Here is a 24,592-nt window from a genome sequence, read left to right on the forward strand (position 1 = left end):
CCCGCGTCTGCCTCGCGCCGGGGTGATGCAACCGGGCCTGCGGCAGGCGCCGCTCCGCGTGCGCCAGCGCCGCGAGCCGGGCGGGGGCCGTGCGCGTGCGCGCGCGGGTGGCGGGCAGCGGGGCGGGGCCGCGGCGCGCGTGCGCAGTGCGCGCCCGCCGCCCCTCCCCCCCCCATCTTCAGGGAACGGTCGTGAGCCCGGGGCGACGGGGCCGTTGCGCGGGCGGAGGCGCTGAAGAGAGGGAGGGGGGATGGCGAGAGGTGAGCTCCTTCAGACGTACCGTCAGGGACGGTTTGTGCTTGGTCTTACACGCAGCCTCGCGTTCCTGTGGCAGTGACAAACGCCTCATAAATTAGCGTGTTTTAAGTATTTCTGTTGAAAAGGGGTTGTCTCTTGTCTTTAGAACTGCAGGCTGCCTGGGCCCCGCTGTTATTTTATATTATTGCGGTATGTAATACCTAAAATGTAGTCGCTTCGATGCTGTAATCAAGATGGGGGCTGGTTTTGCTGAGAGCTGTACCAAAAGAATGAGTTTCTTTCTGTGGTTATGGATGGCAGTGAGGATCAGCTTTTGTTGATGCATATGCAACAGCAAGAAAATGCAGGTTTATCTAGCACAGTAAATGGGCATGAGGCAGAAAAGAGGATAAGGGTGAAAATGACAACCAGATGTGTTTGTATGCACTAGAAAAGAGAACACCTAATTTGATGTCAGAGCATTTGTGTTTGTGTTTTTACGGTAAAATGTCACTATACAAATGTTAGTAATCTTTGCTGGCCATCTGCCTAACAAGATTTTGAATGTCAACCTTCTTCTTCTTGCTGTCTTTTGTAGGCTCAGTGCTTAGTGGTATAGAGAACATATGGACATAAGACCCTGCCCCAAGAATGAACAGCTCGAATCTTTCATACCAGACAACTAAAACCCCCACCACATGCATGCTGTTTTCAGATTTGGGCACAACATAAGTGCTTTAAAATTCAAATAAAATCCCTGGTGCAGTGATGACAGCCAGCTTGGAAGTTTAACAGAGACTATGAGATAACGGCCAAATTCCTAGCCCTTCCACTTGGAAACTCAAACTGTCTCCTTCATGGAAACCTCTTCTTACAGGCATAGAGGCTATTGCTCCTAGTAGGATTTCTTCTATGATCTCAGAGAAACAGGTTTCAATGTAAGTAACCGTTGTGTCAAATACATCCATGTTCATCAGCAGTGTCTTTGCCTACTGAAAAATGTGAAGGTACTCGGATATTGCCTGGCTAACTGGGTGACAAAAATAGGTTTGGAATACCCGACAACGTGACTGAAGTGTGATGATGGAAATCTGTACAAAACTGGTATGCCTGGCTTAAAAATGCTTGTAACCTCCCACTTTCACAAATCCTAATATTTCCATTTCTTTCCTGAAACAAGATTCAGACGTGAGTTTTACTCCAAAAAACCTAGAGCAAGTGCATTGGCAGCATTCTTGTTTTGAAGAAATGAATATGCGAATGTAGCAAGAAACCTTACAGTGGATGCAGTGATGTTGCCAGTGATAAACTCTGTTTTGTCCTGCAACACAATAGTTCTGCACAAATTGACCAAAAATGAATATAAATCTACTATAAATCCAAAATACATGAAATAAAAAACTATAAAATTATATACAAAATGTAAAATTAAAAAATTTGTATCTAGTCTTTTTCAGGCTAGATGATGTATTACAATTTTCAATAAATTATCCCACTTCTAGGAAAAAGAGTAGATGCTTATGACTGAGGTACACAAAGTATGATGGGAGCATGATGCAATACTTGGTTATAGTTGCCTGGACTTCTAGGCATGTATAATCACTGTTTTGTGAAAATGAGCTGAAAATACCAGGCTCTGTACTTATTTAGCTGTGTAAATTATACAACAGCACAGTGCAATATAAAATTATAGAAGCAGTTTTTGTCACATTTGCAATAGCCTTTATAAATGATTTAATCCTTGCCAAGAGATGTTAGGCATCTGAAAAAGTACACAAACCGTTTCTCCTACTTTAAAAATAAAATTATACATTTCACATATTCTGAGATGGTCTTACTTTGATTCACTCCATTTTTGAGTTCTCCTAATATGAAGAAAAAACCAGAAAAGTCTAAAGACTGGCAAATGTCTAATAAAACAGGATAAAACCTCACGTTTTTAGGAACTGTCAAGTGTATTACTCATACACCTATACATATAAAATAAATAAGGTTTAAAACTACACAAATGAAATGGCAACTAGTGTACTAATATAGCTCAAACACTCAAGTGCATAATTTTATGGTAATAGTCTCATTTATGTCAGTGGGAACTACTTAGCAACCGAGATTGTACAGATGCCTAAATGAGAGGTTTCCATCCAAATCTCCATTTGCATTAATGCTCATTAAGGTAATACTGACACCAGTGGTCGTTGGCTGGGGCTCAAAGTTAATAACGTTTTTAGTTAGGAGATTAAAATTGAGGCATTATTAACGCATTTTGATTTTTTCATTAGAAGCAAATTGTCTAATGTGAAGGAGAAGGAGGTTTGTTTTGTTGTGCTTTTTTATGTTGACAGTGAGTATGTCAAAGCTGTCAGGAGGCAGTTTGGCTTGGTTTGAGGTTGTCTTCTGTGGCAGTGTATGGGAGACCTAAAGATCGTCTTATACGTCGGCCGGCCACAAACTGCCAACAGCAAAATGACAGCTGAAACCAAAACAGTCCTGCTAGCTCTTTCCACCTTTAACTGACCTATGAAGGTGAAAAGTCTGAAGAGAGCAGAAAGTTGTTCATGTTGTATCATTTCTGTACAAAATATTTATTTCCTACTCCAATTTTTCTTTACTGAAGCATGAGTGTGCTATGAGTGGGTATGTGGTTGGAACAGCAGAGGACATATATCCTATGACTAAGGATGAGAATGTCTTTTCTCTGTAAGACTTAGAGGGCAGCAACAGTAGCTCTCTTGGAGAGAGTCAATAGATAAACGTTAGTTTGTTTAACCATAACTGCATTAGTAACAGGTTTTGAAGCAGTGACCGGGGAAACGGGGCAAATTTACTGCATGAGTTAGGGCACGAGATGGAATGGTATGAAGTTAGCTGAGTAGAGAGAGGTCAGGTTGTTGGTATGATGGAGTGAATGGGAGCCGGCTGATTGTAGTGTGGCCTAAGTAGGCCGTGAGGGAGCAGTAGGAGGTCAGTTAGCAGAGTGGGAATAGCAGTGGGAAGTCTTCTGTGAAGCAGTGCACGGCATAGCTGGTTGGTTGTGGAGCTATGAAAGGTGGGAAGGGCATTCAGATTGGGGGTGGCAGTTACAGAGCAGTTATGTTCTTGTGTCATAAATCAAGAATGGGATGGGGGTGGTAATGAGAGACTGAAAATAGATAGTGAAAGGGATGGGAACAGCAATAAACAGAGAGGATGGCAGCGTGTGGCCTGTTATTAAAGGCAGCAAGTGAGATAGAAGGTGATGGGAGAGGTACAGTAGCAGGTAGTGAATGGTTTGGGGGTGGCAGTGGCAGACCAATGGTCGACACAGTTTAGCGCGCTGTCATTACATGGGTGGGAAGTGTTGGCTGTTTTTCCTTCTTGCACTGAAGTCACTGATTGCTGGGCAAGGGCAAGCTGCAGAAAGCAAGGAGGTGAAGTTTGGGCTAGGGCAGAAACCTGCTCATCCCCTGCTGGGCCGCGGTTTCCTGTCAGCTACGCGCAGTTTGCTGCCCCAGGGCAGCTATGCTAGCAAGCAGGGCCTGTGGCTCTGGTGACCCGATTCTCACTGTGGCAAGAAGACAGCTGTAGGGTCAGCCCGCAGCACCCGAGGGTGGCCAGCTGTCAGGGGAGGGAGTTCAACAAGCTCCTGAAAGGGGTTGTCGTCGGTCGGGGCGCGTTTCTGTGCAACATCTTGTGCTGCTGCCCAAGAAAACGGAGAGGAGGAAAACTGATGATAAACGAGACCTCTGCAAAACCGGGACCGGGCTTGGAAACTGAAGGGCGGAACAAAACAACAAGCCTCAAAGGGACCAAAAGCATATAGATACTTGTGGAAGACTGTAGTAACAGGCCAAACATAACGATGCTTCTTGCTACTGCCTTCCCCATCCCCAGCCAGACGCGGCCGCCGCTGGCCTCTCGCGAGGGACTTTTCTTCCCCGGGGGGCGCCGGGTCTCCCCCGCGGCTGCCGGTGTCAGTCAGCGGGAGGGGCTCGGCGGCTGGCTGGCCGGCCCCGGAGAGTCCCGGGGATGTCGCCGGCGGCGGCCCGCGGTGCCGGGCGCGGCCCCCCGTTCCCGTTCCCGCCCCCGCCCCGGCGGGCCCGCAGGTGGCAGCGGAAGTGACGGCCGGCGCGGGGCGCCTGTCGCGGGGGAAGATGGCGCCTGCGGCCGCGCTAGGCAGCGCAGAAGGTAAACAAGCGTGAGCGGCGGGGGGCGGGGAGCGGCCCAGAGCGCCGGGGCCCGGGCGGCGCGGCGCGGCGCGGCGCGGCGGGGGGCGGCTCCCCACCTCCCCCCGAGCACCGACGGCGGGGAGGAGGGAGCCCAGGATCCCCCCTTCTTCCTCCTCCTCCTCCCGGCTCTGCCTCAGCCGTTGCCCCTCTCCTCAGCCCCCCGGCGCGTCCCTCCTCCTCCGCCGCCTCCGGCTTTATGTTACGCCGAGGCCCCCGTCCCTGCGGCTGCGGCGGGAGGAGCCGCGTCTCCAGCGCCGCTGCTGCCCAGAGGTAGGTGCCGCCGCCGGCCCGCGCCCCCTCGCCTCGTCCCCCCCCCCCCCCGGCCGGCGGGGGCCCCGCGGGGGGAGGGGCGGGCTGCAACGGCAGAGCGGGGCCGGGAGCCGCGGCCGGGGCCGGGGCCGGGCCGGGCCCCCTCGCCCCCCGCTCGGCCGGGCGGCTGGGCTGCGGCAGCGGAAGGGGGTCGTGGGAGCGGGTGCCGCAGAAATGGCTGTTGGCCATCAGCGGCGTGGGGAAACGGGCGGCTGTTGGCGGAGCGGGGAGACTGCGGCTCAGGGTTGGTGCCGGGGCTCGGACCTGTTTCGGCGAACGCTTAGCTGTTGCTTAAAAATTTAAGTTCTTTTTTTCTTCAGAAGGAGAATAGGGGAAGCATGAAGCCGTTACTGGATAAAAAAGGCAGAACTCCTGAAGTTCCCGGTGACTTGCTTACTGCCTCATCTCCTCCTCCCTAAGGCACTAGCCCTGCTCTTTCGCCGCCGGGGCCCCCGCTTGCGCTCAGGCCCCCTCAGCCAACCAGCCGCCGTGCGTCAACATCCTTGCTGTCTTTTCCCTCCGACGCCTCGCCGACGTGTTTCATTCCTACCGCACGTTCCCATAAACTTTCCCGCTGTCACTCGTCTCCTTTCACTTTCCTTAATTATATCCTGTGGCTGGTTTGGATCCACGCGTGTGCTGATTTGCCTTTCGGCAGGCAAAGCAGGATGGATAACTGTTGAGCTTGCACTGGAGACACCGAGTCTCTTTCATTTATTCCAGCTGCCAATTTTCAGGAAGTTTGTAGAAATTGAATATGTTTGAGATTTCTGCCCCGCTAACAAATGCGGTTGGCATTTGGAAATGGGGTCAAAAGCTGTGTGTCTTGGACAAAAGGCAAAATCTTAGTTATCTCATTTTCTCAGAAGGCTGCTAAAAAGTATTGACTAAGTCAGCAGGAATTAACAGCTAATGATTAAAAAGTCAATGAGTTGTAAGAGGTAGTTCAACTATATTACAATTATTTTCACTGAAAGAATTTAAATGCCACTCACAGCTCATTGACTTCTTAGTAAAATTTTAATTGGTAACAGGCCACACACCTCAATATAGATGAGCAGGATTCAATTTTAGCTATTGACTGTGAAATACTTGCTTGCTCTTCATCAGTAGAAAATATAATTTTTAAAATATATTTACAGGGAAAATCACTCTTTAATGATAAACTGCACTTAAATTTAATGACCTTAATTGTTATATAAGCCACTGGTATGTGCAATAAAGTTTGTTAACATCTAAGATAGGGTGGACCGGTCCTCTTTGAGAGCAGTGCCAAATCTGTAGTTTTCATCACTGCCTTAATTTACTTCTTAGGTATTAATGATAGAAGTTTTTCCAGCTGAAGATGATTCTTGTCCTTAGGGATCTGTTCAAAGTATTAAAGACTAGCTGCCTGGCCTGCTGACTTAAAATATATTGGAACAGCATTGGGCTCAGCTTGCTCTAAGTACTGGAGTGCGTGTTTTTTGTTTTTTCCTCCCTACGGGTGTACCTGCAGGGAAGTTTTACCCAACTGGTTTAAAACTATCTCAGGTGTCTGTGAAGTGCAGTTACGTCATCCATGTAATGGACCTAATATGGGAAACTAGTGTATATCTTTCAGGAATTTTAAATCATGAGACAGAAGCTGGGTTTAGATGCAGTTAGGTGCAGTTGGGTAGTGGTCAAGTAGCTACAGCTAATATGTTTGCCTGGCGGTCTTAGCGGTTTTGTCAAGTACATACTTTGTTCAGAACCCTTTTGATAATCACCTTAAAGCTTGATTTAAGGGCCCATCTAGGGTAGCATATTTTGTTCTCTGATGGCTAGTGTTGTAAAATGGGAATTTTTTGGACATAATCCAGGTGTATTTATCTAAATTTGACATATGTTAAAACTACACTGTTGAACAGCATTAAAAAAAATGGTTCTGACCTTTTTTTTTTCTGATTATAACATATTTGGGTCCTTTCGTGCAGAAAGACTGAATTGGATTACAATATCAATTTTTAGGGACACAAAGCAATACAAATTGAAAACATTATCCATTGAAAATACGTGCATATGAAAGTAGCAACAATCTGCTTTGAGTTAAAGGTTTCTCGATAAGAAGAGAACGCTTAGTGCCATACTCTGTGACGATTGCTAAAGACCGCTCAGCAGGGTTCTAGCATACTTAAGACGAAATACATGACAATACTGAGCTGAGAGAAAATCCATTTTCAGTTTTAGTAGGTTTGGTTATAACTGTTTCCGACAGTGCTTCCAGCATAACCATAATGACCGCGCAGACAATTGACTTTTTATAAAAATGCCACTGTTGCAAAGTGATTCACCTGGCTCGGCGGTAGCAACATGGGTAGAGCTTGTAAGAGGAGCTATCGATGTCAGATGCGTGCAACTAAGAGAAATTTGTAGAAGAGGCAGGTGCAATTTTCAGAAGTGCCTAAGTGTTAATATCAAAAGTTTTTGACATTTAGCAGCCTAATTCCTTTGACTGTCAGTGGGTGTTAAGCTCTTAAATCCTTGCTTCTGAAGTAATTGAATGTCTTGATATTCTTACCTAGGGTTCACACTAGGGACTTCACCCAACCTGTTAGATAATACTGGGGTGTTTCAGGTAATTTTTTTTCCTGAAACTTAGCATATTAATTAAAAAAGATTTTACATATGCAGAAAGCTGACCTGTTTTTTTTAATCTGCTACAGTTGGAAAGAATGGAGAGTTTTGATATCCACTGGTCTTTCTCGCTTTTACGTCACTCCCTCTGTCACTGTTAGTGAGGAATTAGGATGAAAAATGATGGTTTGGACAAGTTTAATGGTTTTAGTGTCAAACCATGTAAATAAAGGTTTAATTTAGGGATAAGTTAATTTATACTTCAATCATTGTTACCTGCCTGCATTCAGAGGCCTGATTGTCAGTGACAAATGCGTGCATTTGTGAATGTTTTGCTTGTATTTGCAAATGCCTGGGTGTATCAAACTTTCATACATACATGTAAAATCTGTCTATGGGAAAATATCCTATTTGCGCAGGCAAGTGCCTGTTTTAACAAAATTAGGGTCAGAGAATTCTACTGAAAGCACTTTTCACTGTGCCTTACTAAATAAAGCGTATTTATAGTGACTTAGACTTTGCATTTAAATGTGTGCTTTTGATGGATAGAGGGAATAGGTGGAACAGATGACAGGATTTTTAAATCTTTTTTTTTTTTTTTTTTTTTTTTTAACATTGTGTTATGAAAGTTTGGTCCTCTATGTCTGGTAAAATAACTTGCCGTGTAACTTGTAGATACAGTGTTTTATTAGGTGAAAATTTGTTGTTCAGTAGGGTTCACCTGGATGCTTTCTCAGAATTCCTTTGAGGAAGGTAGAATGAACAAGTACTTCATAACTTATAAACGTGGAAACTTCCTAGTTCTGTCTCAGCATCTCCAATGAGTTATTAAGAAACAGCAGTAAAAAAAAGCAGGAATCTGCCTTTCAGCTGAAGTGCTAGAGTTGGTGTTGTCAGCACTTCCTAGACCAATATATTTCTCTCCCTAGAAAGTGCATGTAAGCTTGGATATAAAATAGAGATGCTTCCTTACAGGACACACTTTCAGGGCGTACTGCTTTTGGGTAGATTTTTAAAGCAGATGGGGCATGAGCCAAGTGCAGATATTTCATAACTCATCTCAGCAGCCTGTGCGTTTAGACTTTTGTTTCTTCCACTTGTGACTAAGTGTCTCAGACACCCTGAGGAAAAAAGGTTCTCCTTGTGTAGCAGGAAAAAGCAGTCTGGAACAGGGTTTTCAGACTTTTATTACATCTGCAGAATAAAGATGAGAAATCAGAGTTCCAAGAAAATGCCTTTCCAGTCACAGCAGAGTAGACTGTGTAATGCATTATGTGCTGAAAAAGAAGAAATGTCGGGAAAAGCTAATAAGGTTAAGTGTATCTCTCTTTCGGTTTTTCAGTAGAGAAATTTACGCTGATCGGCTGTAGTGTGAGCAGAACAGTGGGAAGCATTAACTTAGATTATGTTCCTCCTTTGTTGTATATACAACGTTTTTGTTCTGATTTTCCTACAAACCATCGCAGGCTATGTGTCTTCACTGTTGTGATTTGCATGGATGAAGAAAATCTAACTCTGAATTTTGCATTTTTGTTGAAAGTATGAAAAAAATCATTTTGCTACTGTGTTTTGGGAAATTGGCTATAGCATTAGAATAGTGCATGGAATTACATGTTAGTTTGCAAGTGCATGCGTGGGAGGAATGGGTTAGCTATGCTTTAGAAAAATGACTTCATTTGAAAGTATTTTGTATTTCCTTTTAATATTAAAACTACCTTATTGCTACTTGCTTTTGACTGAGGACATTAGCTATAGATAGGAAGATTTTTACCAGTTGATCGTAATATGCCTTTAACAGTCTAGTTCGCAGTCACTGTACTATTTTAACCCTTTTGTGTATATGCACTGGCCATACATTTTTGTTATACAAAGAAAAATGTATCTTCTGAGGTAGTATATGGCTTTAGGCCAAAAAGGGATATCTACTGCTTTTATTTAATGGGGGAAGACAAGTGAGCGAGAAAAGAGAAGCTACAGGTTTCTGCAGCTTTTTTATGTAGTGTTAAGGAGAAATCTCATCACTTTTTTTCTCTACGTAAGAAATTAATTAAATGCTGTCTGATGTTTGTGAGGAAAAATATTTTGTGATTCGAAACTGAAGGCTTACTGGAAATAACATAAGGAGAGATAAGAAAAGAAGGTTTAAGTGACCTAAACCCTCACTTTTTTTTTTTTTTTAAACATTCTGAAATTGTAATTTTGGAGTGTTGGCCACTTTGTGTTAACATTATCGAGTTTTATAGGTGACTTCTGGTTTCAGTGTATTTTTGCATAATAGCTGGTTTTAGGAAGATGTGAAAATTGGAATCTTAGTAGGATGCGTCCCACCTTGCTTTTTGGCTAGATAGATTTGAAATCTTAAATTTTTCTTATTTCTGAATTTCTTTTGTCTTGCTACTATTTAGTGAGAGTTAAATGGATGATTGCAAAACAAATTCAATGCAGTCTCTGTGTAAAAATGATGCATGGATTTTGGTTTTGTGTATTTATATACATATATAAAAATATATGTATAGATTGTGTGTGTGTATATATTAAAAAACCCCTCAGTTTATATAGATGGATATATATATTTTTTTCTTCTTTTTCTTAAGAGGAGCACCAGAAATGCTGCTGTTTATTTGGTGCGTTTACCTTGTGCCGTTTGTCTCTTCACTTGCCCATTTTTCCAGTCAACTTTTCTTTGAGGCCTTTTAAAGCCGTACTATATAAAAGTTAATTTCTTTCATCTTACTTGCAGAGTACTTACAATGATCTTTTTCTTAAGTCAGTGATCCCACTCAAAGTCTTTCTTAGCCAAAGACCCTAGCATATCTTTGAAGCTTGCTGATACTGTTCCTTTATGTAGGTGCTGTGTTGAAGAAACTCCTTCCTTGAGGTACTGTCAGCTGGGTGAGCCCCTGTGATGGGGCGATTATTTCCAGAGAGTAATATATGCTGCTTCAGTCACCTGGGGAACGCTGCTTCATTTCTGACGTTCTTTTCCTCTTTATTCATCTGTAGCTGCGTTTTCCTGTTCACGTCTCGCGCTCGCAAATACGAGCGCTCCTTCTGTGCCTTCTTTTCGGTCCGTCTTGGAATGGAAGCCGAAGCGAGCTTCTTCTGTGGTTTCCTAACTTCTGCAGCTGGACGGCCGGAGAGTCCCGAGTGACCTTTGAACCTCTTGGCCGATTTCAAGCAAAATTGAGAGCGCGCTGTCTCACGTTATGTCAAGTTACTGTGTATTTTATGAAACTAGGTGGCATAGGCTGAGGCAAGTGACTGTTAAATCTCCTAAAGAGGAAACACTGAAGTATGAGCTCCGCTATTATTAGACATCAGAGAGCTGGGGGCTGGGAGGGAGGTGTTAAAAGTGCTCTAATGCATGAAAAGCTAATGTTAGCACTTACCTTTTACTTGATACCAAAAAATCCTATTAGAAGGCAAAAATCCTGAAAAATCAGGCTTTGCGGCTTCCACTTCAGTTTGCTTATTGCTTCTCTTTGAGGTGGTAAGAGTGAGAAAACTAATGCTTTCCTCGCCTGCTTTTTCGCGATATCAAAGCAATAGCGAAGAGAAAAATATTTGATGGCAATTTTTCTCGCTGGTAGGGATGTGCTGTGTTCAGGAACAAGGGCCACACGGTATGAAGCCCCAGGGAGGTTTGCCTTTTCTGCCTGTCCTCAGTGACATTGAGGGGAGCGTGTACCATTATGGATACTGGCGAGAAAGCGATTGGGTTGCTGGTTTTGTTCTCTTGCTGCTCCTCCTCCTTTCGGGAATTTGAATTTTCTTGTAGAGCCTTAATTTTCTTGAAAGCGTGCGTTCCTGGCATGGACTCTGTCGTACACCAAAACTTGACAGCAGGCTTCAAATGTGCGGGAGCAGTGCTGATTCTGTGCGGTGTGGCTACAGACACCCGTTACTTTTAATTTTGCGTAGGCAAAAGGGTAGCTCCGTTTCTGTTTTCCATGATGTGCCCCGATGTGTTAAGGAGTGGAGATGATTATCTGTTTACGGAGTCTGGTCAGGTACAAGCCGTTTCAAATGGCAGCAGTCAGGATGTGCTGCTTGGGGAACGTGAGCGACATGGTAACTGCTCGCTGAAGTTGTCAAACCTGGAGTGGCAACCTGGAGCCATTCCTGTGTCCATACACTCTCTGTTTTAAAGTTCCGTAATTTTGAAAGTTGAAAGTTTCTTAAATGTGTTAATGGTCATATTATTTAACCTATTTGTAGAGGTGACCAGTGTCATTACGTTACTCTCTTTAATTGCTCTTAGTTAGAGGAAGTTTAGAGTTAGAAATGATTAAATGCACAAGTAAATACCTGGGTGAGTGTTGTGGTGTAACTTAAGCTTAAACAGAAATGATTGAGCCAGTTCTGATAGCTGATTACTGCCAGAAGGCACAGATCTTGCTGTCCTTCCTTGCCTCTGCTCACACATGGGATGTCCTGCCCTTAAGCAGTTTCTGAGTAGTTGTCTTTTATTAAATACTTGTCTTCCTTAACTTTATCAGGGTAGGATCCCTATATATATATATATTTTTTTTTTTTTTGCTTGTTTACAGTTGAACTATAGTTTGCACTATAGTAGCACTATGCATCTGAAAAATGTTCAAATGTTTAATCTGCAGTTAACATTCCACTTACAGAAGAGAATATTAATTGTGACCTAATCTTCTCAGTGCTTCCAGTGGACTTAGTATTTTGTGCTTTGTAAATATCGGTACCTAATTAATTTCCACAGTAAGAAATGGGCAGAAAAAAAAATCAGACTATGTTGTTATTACAGGAAACTGAGACATGAGAAATTAAATAACATCTCTGATGTGTGAAATGTTCACTTTCCTAGAAATAAGTTTCAAATAAATTGGCATCCTTTATCGAGGTAAAAAATATTCGAGGTCATCCCTTGTAAAGACCTACTGGAGCTTGGTTCTGAAGTTAAGGAGGTCCTGCTTCCTTTCTGATGTCTTTAATATTGCCGAGTGGGTGTTTTATTGTTCTCCTGAGATAATTCTTTAGAAGGATTTGGGAAGGGGGTGGGGGGAGAGCCATGAGGAGCTTTTAGGTGTTGAATGTTCATTATCTGACCAGTAGATAGTTTGAAGTGCTGGATCAGTTTGTCATTATCTCATATGTTCACTACCCTTTTCTTTAAAATGAGAAGATTTTGAGGGGATAAATGTTTGCAGTTTGTGTTTTAAGTTGTTTCTGAAGTTGATTTTTTCAAGGCAGAAAACCAGAAAGAAGGTGAGAAGTCTTAAATGTTAATGAAGCTGATCTCAGTTAGGATTTATCTGTTCAGGAAGAACTTGTATTGTATTCATTATTAGAAATAACAATTTATTTTTATTTTTATTTCATTTTTCCCCTAGGTGATTCATGGCAGGGGACGTGGAAGGGTTTAGCTCCTCCATCCATGACACCAGTGTCTCTGCTGGATTCAGAGCACTGTATGAGGAGGGATTGCTTCTTGATGTCACACTTGTCATTGAAGACCACCAATTTCAGGCCCATAAAGCGCTGCTTGCCACCCAGAGTGATTACTTCAGGATTATGTTCACAGCTGACATGCGAGAACGAGATCAGGACAAAATCCATTTGAAAGGTCTGACAGCTACAGGCTTCAGTCATGTCCTCCAGTTCATGTACTATGGAACTATTGAACTGAGTATGAACACTGTTCATGAAATCCTTCAGGCTGCCATGTATGTCCAGTTGATAGAGGTGGTAAAATTTTGCTGCTCTTTTCTCTTAGCTAAAATCTGCTTAGAAAACTGTGCAGAAATTATGAGACTTTTGGATGATTTTGGTGTAAACATCGAAGGAGTCAGGGAAAAATTGGACTCCTTTCTGCTAGAGAATTTTGTGCCGCTCATGTCCAGACCTGACTTTCTTTCCTATCTGAGCTTTGAGAAGCTCATGTCTTACTTGGATAACGATCATCTGAGCAGGTTTCCAGAGATAGAGCTGTATGAAGCTGTTCAGGCTTGGCTGCGCCATGATAGAAGACGCTGGAGGCATACGGACACCATCATTCAGAACATCAGGTTTTGTTTGATGACACCATCCAGTGTTTTTGAGAAGGTTGGTGCATTTGAAAAGCAATAGACAGGATTCATCATTTAGCTAGGGCAGCATGCCGTTAAATAGGTAAGATTCCCAAACGTGTTAGGAGGAACAAAAACACAGCATTTATTTTTCTAGTATATCTCTAGAAGACAAACATCTAAAAGCAATGCCATCTAAATGTTAGAAAATAGAATGTACGGTGACTGGGTAGCAGGTAGGTTTACAATACATGCTTTTAAATGACTTCTTATGGAAAGGACGTTTTAAAATAAGGTCACTTGTCTAAAGTTCTATTTCAGTCATTCTAACTGTTTTCCACAAGTTGCTGCTTGATTTCCAGGGATTTCTGGTCTGCATACGTTATGTAGGGTATATGTTGTCATAATTGCTAGCAATATAATCAAAACAAACATAGTGATTGTAGATTTTACATGTTTTAAATACAGGTTTTTAAATTTACAAATGAAAGCTAGCATCTGTTGCCAAATCAGCAGGTTGGAATTTTTTGTTGTTGTATCTTCAGCACTTGTCTGTTACACAGTAGTTGGAAGTAAGCCCTAATCTTGCAGTTACACATGCACTTGATTTTACACATGGCACATAATACAGTCAAAAGCGATTAACAGTGCGAAGTGTAATGACTTGAAGTATCAAAGAAATCTCTGTAACAGATGATTTAAAATTCAACTGATACGTGTATGTATTAAGAGGTTAAAAGAGTACTTGCTTTTTCTGCTGTTCCGTTGAATAGAAAAAACATGATGTTTTCTAGCTCCTGAGAATCTCTGAGCGTTTGTCAGCAATAGAGAACTGCAAAATACATAAGCAGCTCTCCTGCAGGCTAGTAACAGTGAGGGTATTCCAGTTAGAAATTGCTTCATTTGTGCTGTTTGTTTTAAAAATAATACTGATTTTGTGTGATCAGATATAACTTTAACTTGTGTATTTTTTGACCTGTCATTGAAATAATAGGATTTAATTGTCTGTGTTTTTGTTTGGCTTCTTAAATTAATTTCCCATACATATTTTTTCTTTAGTACAGATAAGATTATGTTCTCCTTAGTAGTCTTAGGAGCTACTAGTTTGTGCTTACTTGTATTTCAAATCATAAAAGCTATTAATTACTTCAGAGATTAATGAATTTTTACACTTTGCTCTTTTTTGGGTCTGAGCTGAATACAGGAAGTCATAATACGTAAAATGTATTTTCCACTATTAGCCTGTAGATAAAATAAATCTAGTCACCTAAGTATGTTTTAAAACAGTACTGTAACATTCATATTGGGTTAAAACGTTTCCAACTAGTAAGAATGCAACTCTGCAACATACTATGTAATGTCTTATTTTTAATAAAGCTTTTACTTACTGTGTAATTTAAGGCCTTCAGCAGGTAAACTGATAGGATTCACAAAGTATTCTTAAAGATAGTCTAATAGGGTAAGATCCATGTGAAAGAGTCTGCTTCAGCTCTTGAGGTTTTGGGGTACGTGTTCAAATATCAAGTCATCTTCACTGAAATCTCTGTAAGCGCGAGTGAAGTGTATGTTGATCTCTAGGATTATATTTTAGGTGTAATTTCTGGAGCTGGTTTTGCCATCAGTGGTACGTGTCATGCATGTTTTGGTTCTCACGTTTGATCTTGGCACCTACGAAATGACCAGATAGGTACAGCGTAAGGAGAGAGGTCGTTTTCAGCATCCCAGGTTACGTACCACGTTTACAAGCTTTATCCATGAGCCACCTATGCATTCATTGTAAGAGGCAACAGAGAGAAGCCACTGTAGTTTCTGGAGTGGGACAGCGGTAGGTAGGCTCAGCACGGGGAAGCACTGTTGCATAAGTGTCGTCCGTCAGTGCACCTAGAAATGTCTTTGGTTTTGGACGCAGCTAGAGAGCACTGAATAATCCAGCACGACAGGTGACAAAGGCTGAAGCTAACGTAAGAATATAGGCTGCGCTTACCTTTTTAATAACAAGAGCATGTCTATTAAGTGGCAGTAGCTGGAGGAAAAACTCGCTCCTGTGTGTAGAAGGAGGAAAATGTCTGTTCCAGGATCTCCAAGAAAACACAGTTATTTGACAAGAATCCACCCTTTGCTTGCAGCCAGCAAAGAGTAAACTCCTGCACGTACCAACACCAGTCTGAGGTTGACTCTTATGGTTCAGGGAACTCAGTGTTAGCTGTACACGGACTTGTCATCTGTACTCTTATGTAATCTTTCTAATATACATTTCTTAAGATGCCTGTCGTAGTTTATAAATAACTTGCATAACTTAATTTTGCAAGTCACAATAGGGATTCTTTTTGCCTTTTAAGCCCTTTTTCTTCCTTCATCATTTTCTTTCTTAAGCAGATTTACAACTCGAGTGCGCTAGTTTTTCCCTTTAAAAAGGAATTGATGAGTGACTCTGGGTTGATACCTCAAGCCTGACATGCTTTTGAGGTGCACAAGAGTGAACGTAACTGTTTACTCTGCTCTGTCTTGGAAGAGCTGCCTCTGAAGTATGTACTTCTGTTACCATTCAGCTGTTAAATGTTTGGGGAAAATGGAAGGACAGATGAAGTAAGGATTTGGGGAATGGTGAAAAAACGAAGGAAAAGAGCACAAGGAGAAGCACAACTTCCACCATGCATGTTACACCCACCTTTATTTGAAACACATTTATAGCTCTTGAAGTCTTGAGGAAACTTAAAGGGGAATTTCCATAGATCATTGGGTGCAGCTCTCCACTACTGCAGGGTGACCATGTCATGCTTTGCTTTCATATACTGATCAAGATCCATTTAGTTTTTTCTACTGTTCTACTTGAAATGTCATTTTGGAACCATTCTGTCCTTAAAATTGGGAAAGTTTTTCTAATGTCCAGTCTGCAGGGTTTGTTATGCTGACTGATAAGTTCCCAGCTTAAATTAGAAACTTCGCTATCACTGAATGTATGAGCTTATAGTTTAGAGGTCAGGTGAGCATCACATTAGTTAATCCAGCTTTGTGCCTCATACTCTTTTCTGTGTCTAGAAATTCACTTTTGAGAAGATGGCGTTGTAATTTTGTTACCATGTTGTTAAGTGTTGCATTCTTCTCTCAATTTTTTGGTTTAACTGCAATGCCTAATAATTCGCACGTGTATATTTTTCTAAAACTTTGTATGCTGAAGCTCAGACTAAGGAGTGCCTAGTGGATGAGGTTAGTGGGTCCTTCCTTACCTTAAATACCGGTGCTGCACATGATAGTCTTCTGTCTGGTAGTCGTTGCTGACTTGACTAGATTTGCTGGAAGTATTTGTATGTGCTGAATGTCTTAATTCTGGCATACAGCTTGTTAGTTCCACTCTGATTTGAGAGCTCTTTGCAGTTAGACTACAGCTTGATTGTGATAATTTCTCTTGCTATTCCTTTTTAGAAACTATGTCAAAACACTCAGTTTGAGGGTGTTGACCTTGCTGCAGAGAGTCTGTTTTTTTAAATCCCTTTTTATAGTTAGGCTGAAAAACAGTAAGTGATTTGACTTGCAAAATATTCAAAGCCCTGCACAGGTACTGACTAATTTTCACACTGGCCGTGGGATATAAGTGAGTAATGACCTATGTTATAAAAAGGGAAAGTTAGTACAGTAGCTTGTCCAATACCATGCATGCTGATGCTTAGTTGCAAGGTAGTTTTCATTATTGTTATTTTAGAGGCATACATGTAACTTTACTTATTTGACTGAATTGTGATTTGGGATAAGTGTGTTTAAAATTATGATGTGTTTGCTGTCAGGCCTGTAATGGTGCTTAGAGTATGGGTAGAGATAAGTAGATGTGAAAATAATGTGGATCCTTGGTAGCAGGACTGATGGATCTTGAATTTTGGTTCCAATTAATCTCTAGTAAAATCTAATTTTTTTTTCAAGTAAAAGGAAGAAGTGGCTCTCTACAACTCTGATACAAACTGTCTTTATTCATTTAAAAGGCAGCATAGCTTCTCTATTTCTACCAGTTGAATTTAAATTGGATCACTCATACATTCAGAATTAGCTGCTTTAGAAAACTTCACTTTGGAAACTTTAGAAAAAAACTTTAGAAAACTGCTTACATGGCTAGAGACAGATGCACTTTTGGGACATACAGAATTTTCTGTGTTTATCAGTTCTGCAGTAGGAGCCAGGCTCATATACGTACCCGACGTTATAACATGTTAAGATTTACTTACAGATTTACAAATAATAGTAGGGCACTTCGGAAGTAGCCTTTGCTGTACAGTTTCGAAAGCTTTTTCCTGAAAGAGGAAGAAACAAAAGAACAGATAAAGCAGTAGCTGCAAATAGTTGCAGAAAAAACTAAGCTACGTGCTGAAGACAAACTTCTGTTACAGAAAACTTGCCTTGCATTTCATTGCTCTTTCTCCTACTGGATTTGCATAATTATTTTAAAGGGATGATGAAGATAACATGAGGTATGTGTGGGGGATCGCTTTTTCAAATTAGGAATGTAAAAGTTTGCATTTTTGGCTTCACTTGTTCTTAGACTAGAGATGAAAAAAATCTTGTCTAGTTGCTGTGACTGGAAAAGCATCCATTGCAATGCAGCAGAAGAATAGGCAGTGATAATTAGTCACTTCAATTTGGGAAGCCAGAGATCTTATACTGAGGTTTTTCACCGATTCAGAATGAAGAAGAGAAAATGCAGGCAATCTGCAGTTCATTGTGGCTGGAGGGATGATGTTGATTTTGGTAGCAGCACCAAGTCGATAGCAGTCTTTCTGGAACTGACTCCCTGGGGGATGGATAAAGAGTTTGAAATTATTTTCTTTATTTTTTTATGGAATGACACACTTCTTCATTTTTGGTTACGTTGATCCCTGCATGTGTAACTAAAAGTCTCACTGTGAACCACTGGAGTTGGTAGGTTATTCAATGAGAGATGTGCAATTTCTATTACAGTGATATTTCACTAGTGGCTCTCTGGGGAGTTCTTGCATTAATGCTGTCTCAGCAGACCCTCTGTAAGAAGGTTTTGTCCAGAAAACTGAAGAGTTTTCTGAACTGAAGAGCATGGGAAAGTATGCACAAAGATCAGTGAAGGAAGCTTGATCATTAGGATTAAATTCCTTTTTTAGGATAAGGCTGGGGTTGGTAAGGAAATCCATCTCAAAACTTTCTCTGCGATGCTTCCGCAAGAGGACAGAAAAGTCTCTGTTTTTTAAACTTTGAAAGTGTTATGAAACTTTAATATTTTTGTCAGCTCAGAGTTGATGATGCACTCATCAACAGTGCGTATTTGTTTTACTTTAGGATTCATCGTGGTTATGGTACCTTTCTACCTGTGAAGTGTTTTGCACAAACTTGTGAGCGTTGTCACTAATTTAGCATCTGGGTAATGAGGAGGATGTTCCTTCTTGAACTGCTTAATTAAACGGGAAAGTTTGGTCTGTTAGTAAGCACTTATGTTTATTAGTCTACTAATAGTAGTTGCTGCCTACTGGTAATGGCAGAAGCCTACTTTTAGATGCTGAGAGACTTGAATCTTCAGCATATTTTGGGTGTCAGACAGACAGCTGTTGCCACAAAAGGCTTACTATGGATCATGTTCTTTAATCTATTAAAACTGAAGTATATGTATAACTTAGTTGTGTTTTAATACCTGCATTTAAAACCTCCTTCCCTTTTTCATTATGCGCAAGTAATTAAAAACACTGTAAAATTATTCAGAAGGGTAGGTGTGGTTCCTTACTATGGACTGAATAGGACTTTCATGTATTTCTGGGAGATCGCATGCAGATATGTGAACATGAAAGTGGGCCAACCCTCCTATATTTGCTTTGTCTTCCTCCTTATCAGGCAAGTGTGAGCAGTCTCTGCTCTTTCGTACAGACATACTCTCGCGTTCATCTTAGAGCATTGGTTGAGCCTCTGGAGAGGTTCTGTGTCTGCATGGCAGGGATGGCACTGCTGAAGGTGGAAGACTAGAAGCACTGATATTTTTCCCCAACAGCAGGGTCTTGGAAGCCTCCAACTACCTTCCTTTCTCAGAATATAGATGAACGGTGTGCCATCCTGTTTTTTCTGAATATTGTAAAAATTCCTTGGGCTGATATATTTTTCTATTCATGTCTTCAAAATTGTGCTTTTGAAGCCCACATATTGGGGGGGGGGTGTGTGTGCGCGCGCTTATAATCAGTGGTTGCATTTGTTTCTTGATGTCTATCTTGTTTAAGGCAAGAGGTTGAAGCTTTACTTTGATGTCATTGCTTTCATCAAGATAAATAGTAGTAAACTACTAATAGATTGGCTTCCTGGTCTTAAGACTCTTGTCTGTGGATTTAGAAACATACCCTATTTCTTTCTGATCGCCCTCATGGGTGAGGTGTAGGTTGCTGAAGTCTAAGTAAAGGAGTAGAGTGGTGAGAGGTGGTGTGGGCTGGCATTTCCACAGGGCTGCTGTTGCAGGATTTGAAAGTTAATTTTGAGGACAAAGTAACCCACCCAGGGCGCTTCATGTCATTTTAACTTGCTGTGTCATTTTTTTTGGTACTCTTTAAGGCTTTCTATTTTTTTGCAATTTTTATAAGCAGTGATTTTTTTTTTTTTCCCTGCTGCGTATTTTCTGGCACTAATGTTCTTTTGTTTTTTTTTTTCCAGCCAAGCAAGCTATATGGTTTATTTTAACACAAGAAAATACATGCTATGGCTCTTCTGCTGCCATATGAGCAGGTCTGCTGTGCTCTTTTCCTCATTTGTGATGGCAACACAAATCTTTTATCTTCTGAAAGAGTTGGGCTTACTGTGCATGTCTTATAAGCATGTCTTACTATACCTAGGTAAATGTTCTTGCTCCATAATTGCCCCTGGTCAACGAGGTGTAAAGCAGTTGAATGTTATCCTGAGAATAATTCATGAAGTCTGTTTGTGACTGTCCTCTTTTTTCCAAGCAAAGATAAGTTGAATTTCTCGAAATAAAGAGAACAAGCGATGAAAGACTGTATCATAATGCATGAATAGTATGGAGGGTATATTTGATATAATGGCTTGTGTGAGTCTATCTCTCTATGTATTTATTTATTTGGGATTTTAAAAGCCACAGATGAAAAGTTAATCCCTACATAAGATGTTTGGGTATTTTTTATTTATATATATATATATTTTTAAATAAAAACACTGGTTCACTGTAACTTTTGTCCTATAAAGTGCTTTGCAAAGGTAGGTTAGTATTCATTTTTTTCTGAAAATCTGTTGTGTAAAACAATCTAGAAGTATGTGTGAGTACTTGCAAATCATGTCCAATAACAACAAAGTCCAAATGACTTTTTTTTAAGTTTATTTGACAGTAGACTGTCTTAGTTACTATACAAGGAAGAGAAATAATTAATAGAAAGCAAGGAAAACTTAAATACCTCTTACTTTGTTTATGGAACAAGCAACTACTTTATTCACAAAGGTATAAAGAATATTTGTCTCCAGATTGCTTTTCGTGTGCGTGAGAACCATCGCTTATACCATCGCCACTTACATAAGTGGTGATACGGGCTTTGGCCCTTTGGGAGAGGACGTAGGAGCAGGTGGGGGGACAGAAATTGAAATATAGTAGCTTCTGTTGTTGTCTCGTAGTCTAGTGGTCTCTATGACATTCAGGAGTGACCTGACATTTTTTTCAGAGCGTTGCATCTCTGTTTGAAGCTGGTGGGGACTAAAGGTGTTTCGATTGTTTGAAAGCAATCCAGTTTTATGTGAAAAATGACGCGACTAAGTATCAAACCTGGCAAAGGATTTGGGAGTTTTGCAAGAGCTAGGGTTTGTGCTTTGTTCTGGAAGTGTAATTCAGAACGTTGCGTTGGACATCTACCATTTCTGTATGGGAAGAGTGAATCACCCTCTGACCTGGGGGCTGCTAGGAGATACCTGAATGCAAATGTTCAGCCAGATGGGAGTCTGGTTTTGAATCATCTCGGAACCAATTTCAGGAACTTGAGTTAGCTTGGATAGTAGGAAAGGTTCCCAAAAGATAAATTTTTGTAATCCTTCTTCTAAAAAAAAATAAGCAGGGATAACTCTCTTCAAATTGAGAGATGGGAGCAAGAAGGAGCGCTCTCCTGTTATAAGGTAGTTCAAAGGTGACTCTCACCTGGGAAGGGAGGGGGGTTCAAACCTACCTCTGCAATATACTAATAAAATGTGCAGCCAAGGGAGCATAGGTGGAGGTGTTTTCCTCTTTTGTTAAAGAAGTGCCTTAAGCAGCGGAGGCTCACTGGGGGTGTAAGGTAACAGCCATCATGTCTAGTGGTTAGTGCAGTCTCCTGTTCTGAGGGAAGGGGCTTGGGCGCTTTCCCTTCCCACCCCTCCCCAATGAAACAGTGCTGTGAGCACAGCCTTGAGTTTGGAAATTACTACTTGGTCTCCGTTGTGAGAACCAGCAGATGAGGATAGACCTTGGTAAACGCAGAATAGGTATCTAGATGCTTTTCAAAACCTGGACAATAGTGTATTTTTAATTTAAGTGCCTTGTGGATTAGAAGAAGGATCAGAGGATGAGCAGAGTCTTTTTGGGGGGAGAAGGAATAATGATTTTTGCACTTGGGAATTTCAGTTGTTCGTAACCCCTGCTTAAATTCTGCATGTGAGCCTTCAGCTGAAAATGTTAGCCGCTGCTGTCAATCACTTGATTGCCTTCTGGATTTTGGATAATTGTATACTAGCTTGACCGTTGATGCACAAATGCAATTGTTCTTGAGGCTTGCCTGAATGAAAACTAAGTATAATAATCTTTAATGACACACATTCGTTTAGGTTTTTCTGGATTGTTTCTCTTGGTCAGCATTTTAATATCTTTTAAATGTATTCATAGGTAAAAACATCAGAGTTTTATCGATACTCCCGGCAGCTGCGACATGAGGTTGACCAAGCCATGAATTACTTTCATAGCGTTCACCAACAGCCTCTGATGGAAATGAAATCGAACAAAATTCGTTCTGCCAAACCCCAGACTGCAGTATTTAGAGGAATGATAGGACACAGTATGGTAAACAGTAAAATTCTTCTCTTGCACAAACCAAGGGTCTGGTGGGAACTAGAGGGTCCTCAAGTACCTTTACGACCAGACTGCCTTGCCATTGTGAATAACTTTGTATTCCTATTAGGTGGGGAAGAACTGGGGCCAGATGGTGAGTTTCATGCTTCATCCAAAGTGTTTAGATATGACCCAAGACAGAACACGTGGTTACGAATGGCAGACATGTCTGTTCCGCGATCTGAGTTTGCTGTTGGAGTTATTGGGAGGTATGTTTATGCAGTGGCTGGGAGAACCAGGGATGAAACATTTTACTCAACTGAGCGGTATGATATTACTGAAGATAAGTGGGAATTTGTGGATCCTTATCCAGTCAATAAATATGGACACGAAGGGACTGTGCTTGGTAACAAGTTGTATATCACTGGTGGAATTACATCATCTTCAACTTCTAAGCAAGTGTGTGTATTTGACCCCAGTAAAGAAGGGACAGTAGAGCAGCGCACAAGGAGAACTCAAGTGGTCACTAACTGTTGGGAGAACAAATGCAAAATGAATTACGCAAGATGCTTTCACAAAATGATTTCTTACAATGGTAAGCTTTATGTCTTTGGTGGTGTCTGTGTGATCTTGAGGGCGTCCTTTGAATCTCAAGGATGTCCTTCTACAGAGGTTTATGACCCAGATACTGATCAATGGACTATATTGGCTTCTATGCCAATCGGTAGGAGCGGTCATGGCGTAGCTGTTCTGGACAAACAGATAATGGTTCTTGGAGGCCTTTGTTACAATGGTCATTACAGTGATTCAATCCTCACCTTTGATCCAGAGGAAAACAAATGGAAAGAAGATGAATACCCAAGGATGCCCTGCAAGCTGGATGGTTTACAAGTGTGCAGCTTGCACTTTCCTGAATACGTATTGGAGCATGTTAGACGTTGCAGCTAAAAGCGAGTGGAGCAACCCAGTCAAATGTAAAAAGCTATCCCTAATTTGTCAGGAAATCCAAACCAGTTGAATTTCTCCAGAGACGTTAACTTGTGTATAAGAACTGCTAAATGCTTAGAGAAACAGGATGTACAGGGAGAGTACTTAACCAAGTCTGTTAGAAAAACCAGTAGTTGGTCTGGTATTGTAAAAGCTTTGTTTTTTTAACAAACATAATTGTAAGTAGAGGAAAGAAAAATATATTTTTCAGTGTGCTTATTTTTTGGTAGCATTTTATGTCCATAGTACTTTTTTTGTTTTAACTGGCCTTTACACCACTATGCTTCTGAAATCAATTGGAGTTTAACAAAATATCTGTGGAAGGAAGAGAAGGAGGACTTTATTTTCAATTTTTTTTTTTATTGAGCATCACAATAGAACTCATCAGCTGTACTAGGGTACAACCAGGCTTAAAAGAACAAAACTGAACTGTTGTTGTATGTTATGTTGTCTTTAGCAATTAATGGGAAAAGATTCCAAGTATTCTCAATTCTGCTAGGCATTTTTGTTTTCCCTTAAATACATTTAAGAATAATCTTAACCCCTTTGCATGACTTTTTTCCTGGTTTTGTATAGTAGTACCAGTAAGTCTGCCAAAATGCAAATTATACATTTTCTACTAAATTGAAAATGAAACATTTTTGTATTGAAAACACTATTTCTATGCTGCCTTCTGTTGTCTGCATTGTGTTTGTTGGTGGTAAAATATATGCACACACATGCATACACTGTAAAATCTATATATAAATGCATCTTTTTATGTGCAGTTAGGATATTATATTTTAACTAGTGCACAGATTCAGCCATATCTGTTGAATTTTAGGTAGAGTATTATCCTTTAATGAGCTAAATAATTAAAAAATTCTTAAGTAACTGGAGGCCTCCTTTGGTATCAAAATATCTTATCTTTAGCCTATACTGATTGATTCAGTAACTTTGAACTCTTTATATTGATGCTACATAATGAACTGTTAATAATTTGTTATTTTATATATTATTTTTAAAAAGTAAATAATACATCTTACCTGAATTTCTTTTACTTTTGAATGTGCTGCCCCCCCCCCTTTTTTTTTTTTTTAAATGAAAATGTCAATAAGCAAATGCTGAACACTGCTTTGACCCACAGTTATTTTTAGAACTGGATGTACTATAATTTATTCTCAGCAGAGACTTTGCTTGTACTTGTGTTGAAGTGGTATAATCTTTTTTTTGATTAT

General features: G+C 40.9%; 1 protein-coding gene across 9 annotated transcripts; it reads left to right on the forward strand.

The window, feature by feature from the left end:
• The first annotated feature begins 141 nt into the window (after positions 1-141).
• Positions 142-23,916, forward strand: KLHL15 (kelch like family member 15). Of its 9 annotated transcripts, XM_068917612.1 has the most exons (5): positions 4,344-4,401; positions 4,599-4,712; positions 5,072-5,135; positions 12,710-13,421; positions 22,227-23,916. In XM_068917612.1, exons 4-5 carry the CDS (start codon positions 12,717-12,719, stop codon positions 23,334-23,336), a joined length of 1,815 nt encoding a protein of 604 aa, XP_068773713.1. In that variant the 5' UTR covers positions 4,344-4,401; positions 4,599-4,712; positions 5,072-5,135; positions 12,710-12,716; the 3' UTR covers positions 23,337-23,916. The 9 variants fall into 9 exon arrangements, 6 of the variants coding, with proteins under 6 accessions (XP_009663678.1, XP_009663674.1, XP_068773719.1 ...); XM_068917618.1 differs by lacking the exon at positions 4,599-4,712 and having other exon boundaries at positions 4,299-4,401; XM_068917604.1 differs by lacking the exon at positions 5,072-5,135 and having other exon boundaries at positions 4,341-4,401.
• The last annotated feature ends 676 nt before the right edge of the window (positions 23,917-24,592 follow it).

Source organism: Struthio camelus, chromosome 1, assembly GCF_040807025.1.
Source record: "Struthio camelus isolate bStrCam1 chromosome 1, bStrCam1.hap1, whole genome shotgun sequence".
Taxonomy (NCBI): Eukaryota; Metazoa; Chordata; class Aves; order Struthioniformes; family Struthionidae; genus Struthio; species Struthio camelus.

Coding starts and splice junctions, on each gene's coding strand:
- KLHL15 (XM_009665383.2), top strand. CDS start 12,717: ATGGCAGGGGACGTGGAAGGGTTTAGCTCCTCCATCCATGACACCAGT. Junction 13,422..22,226: donor CATCCAGTGTTTTTGAGAAG/GTTGGTGCATTT, acceptor ATGTATTCATAG/GTAAAAACATCAGAGTTTTA.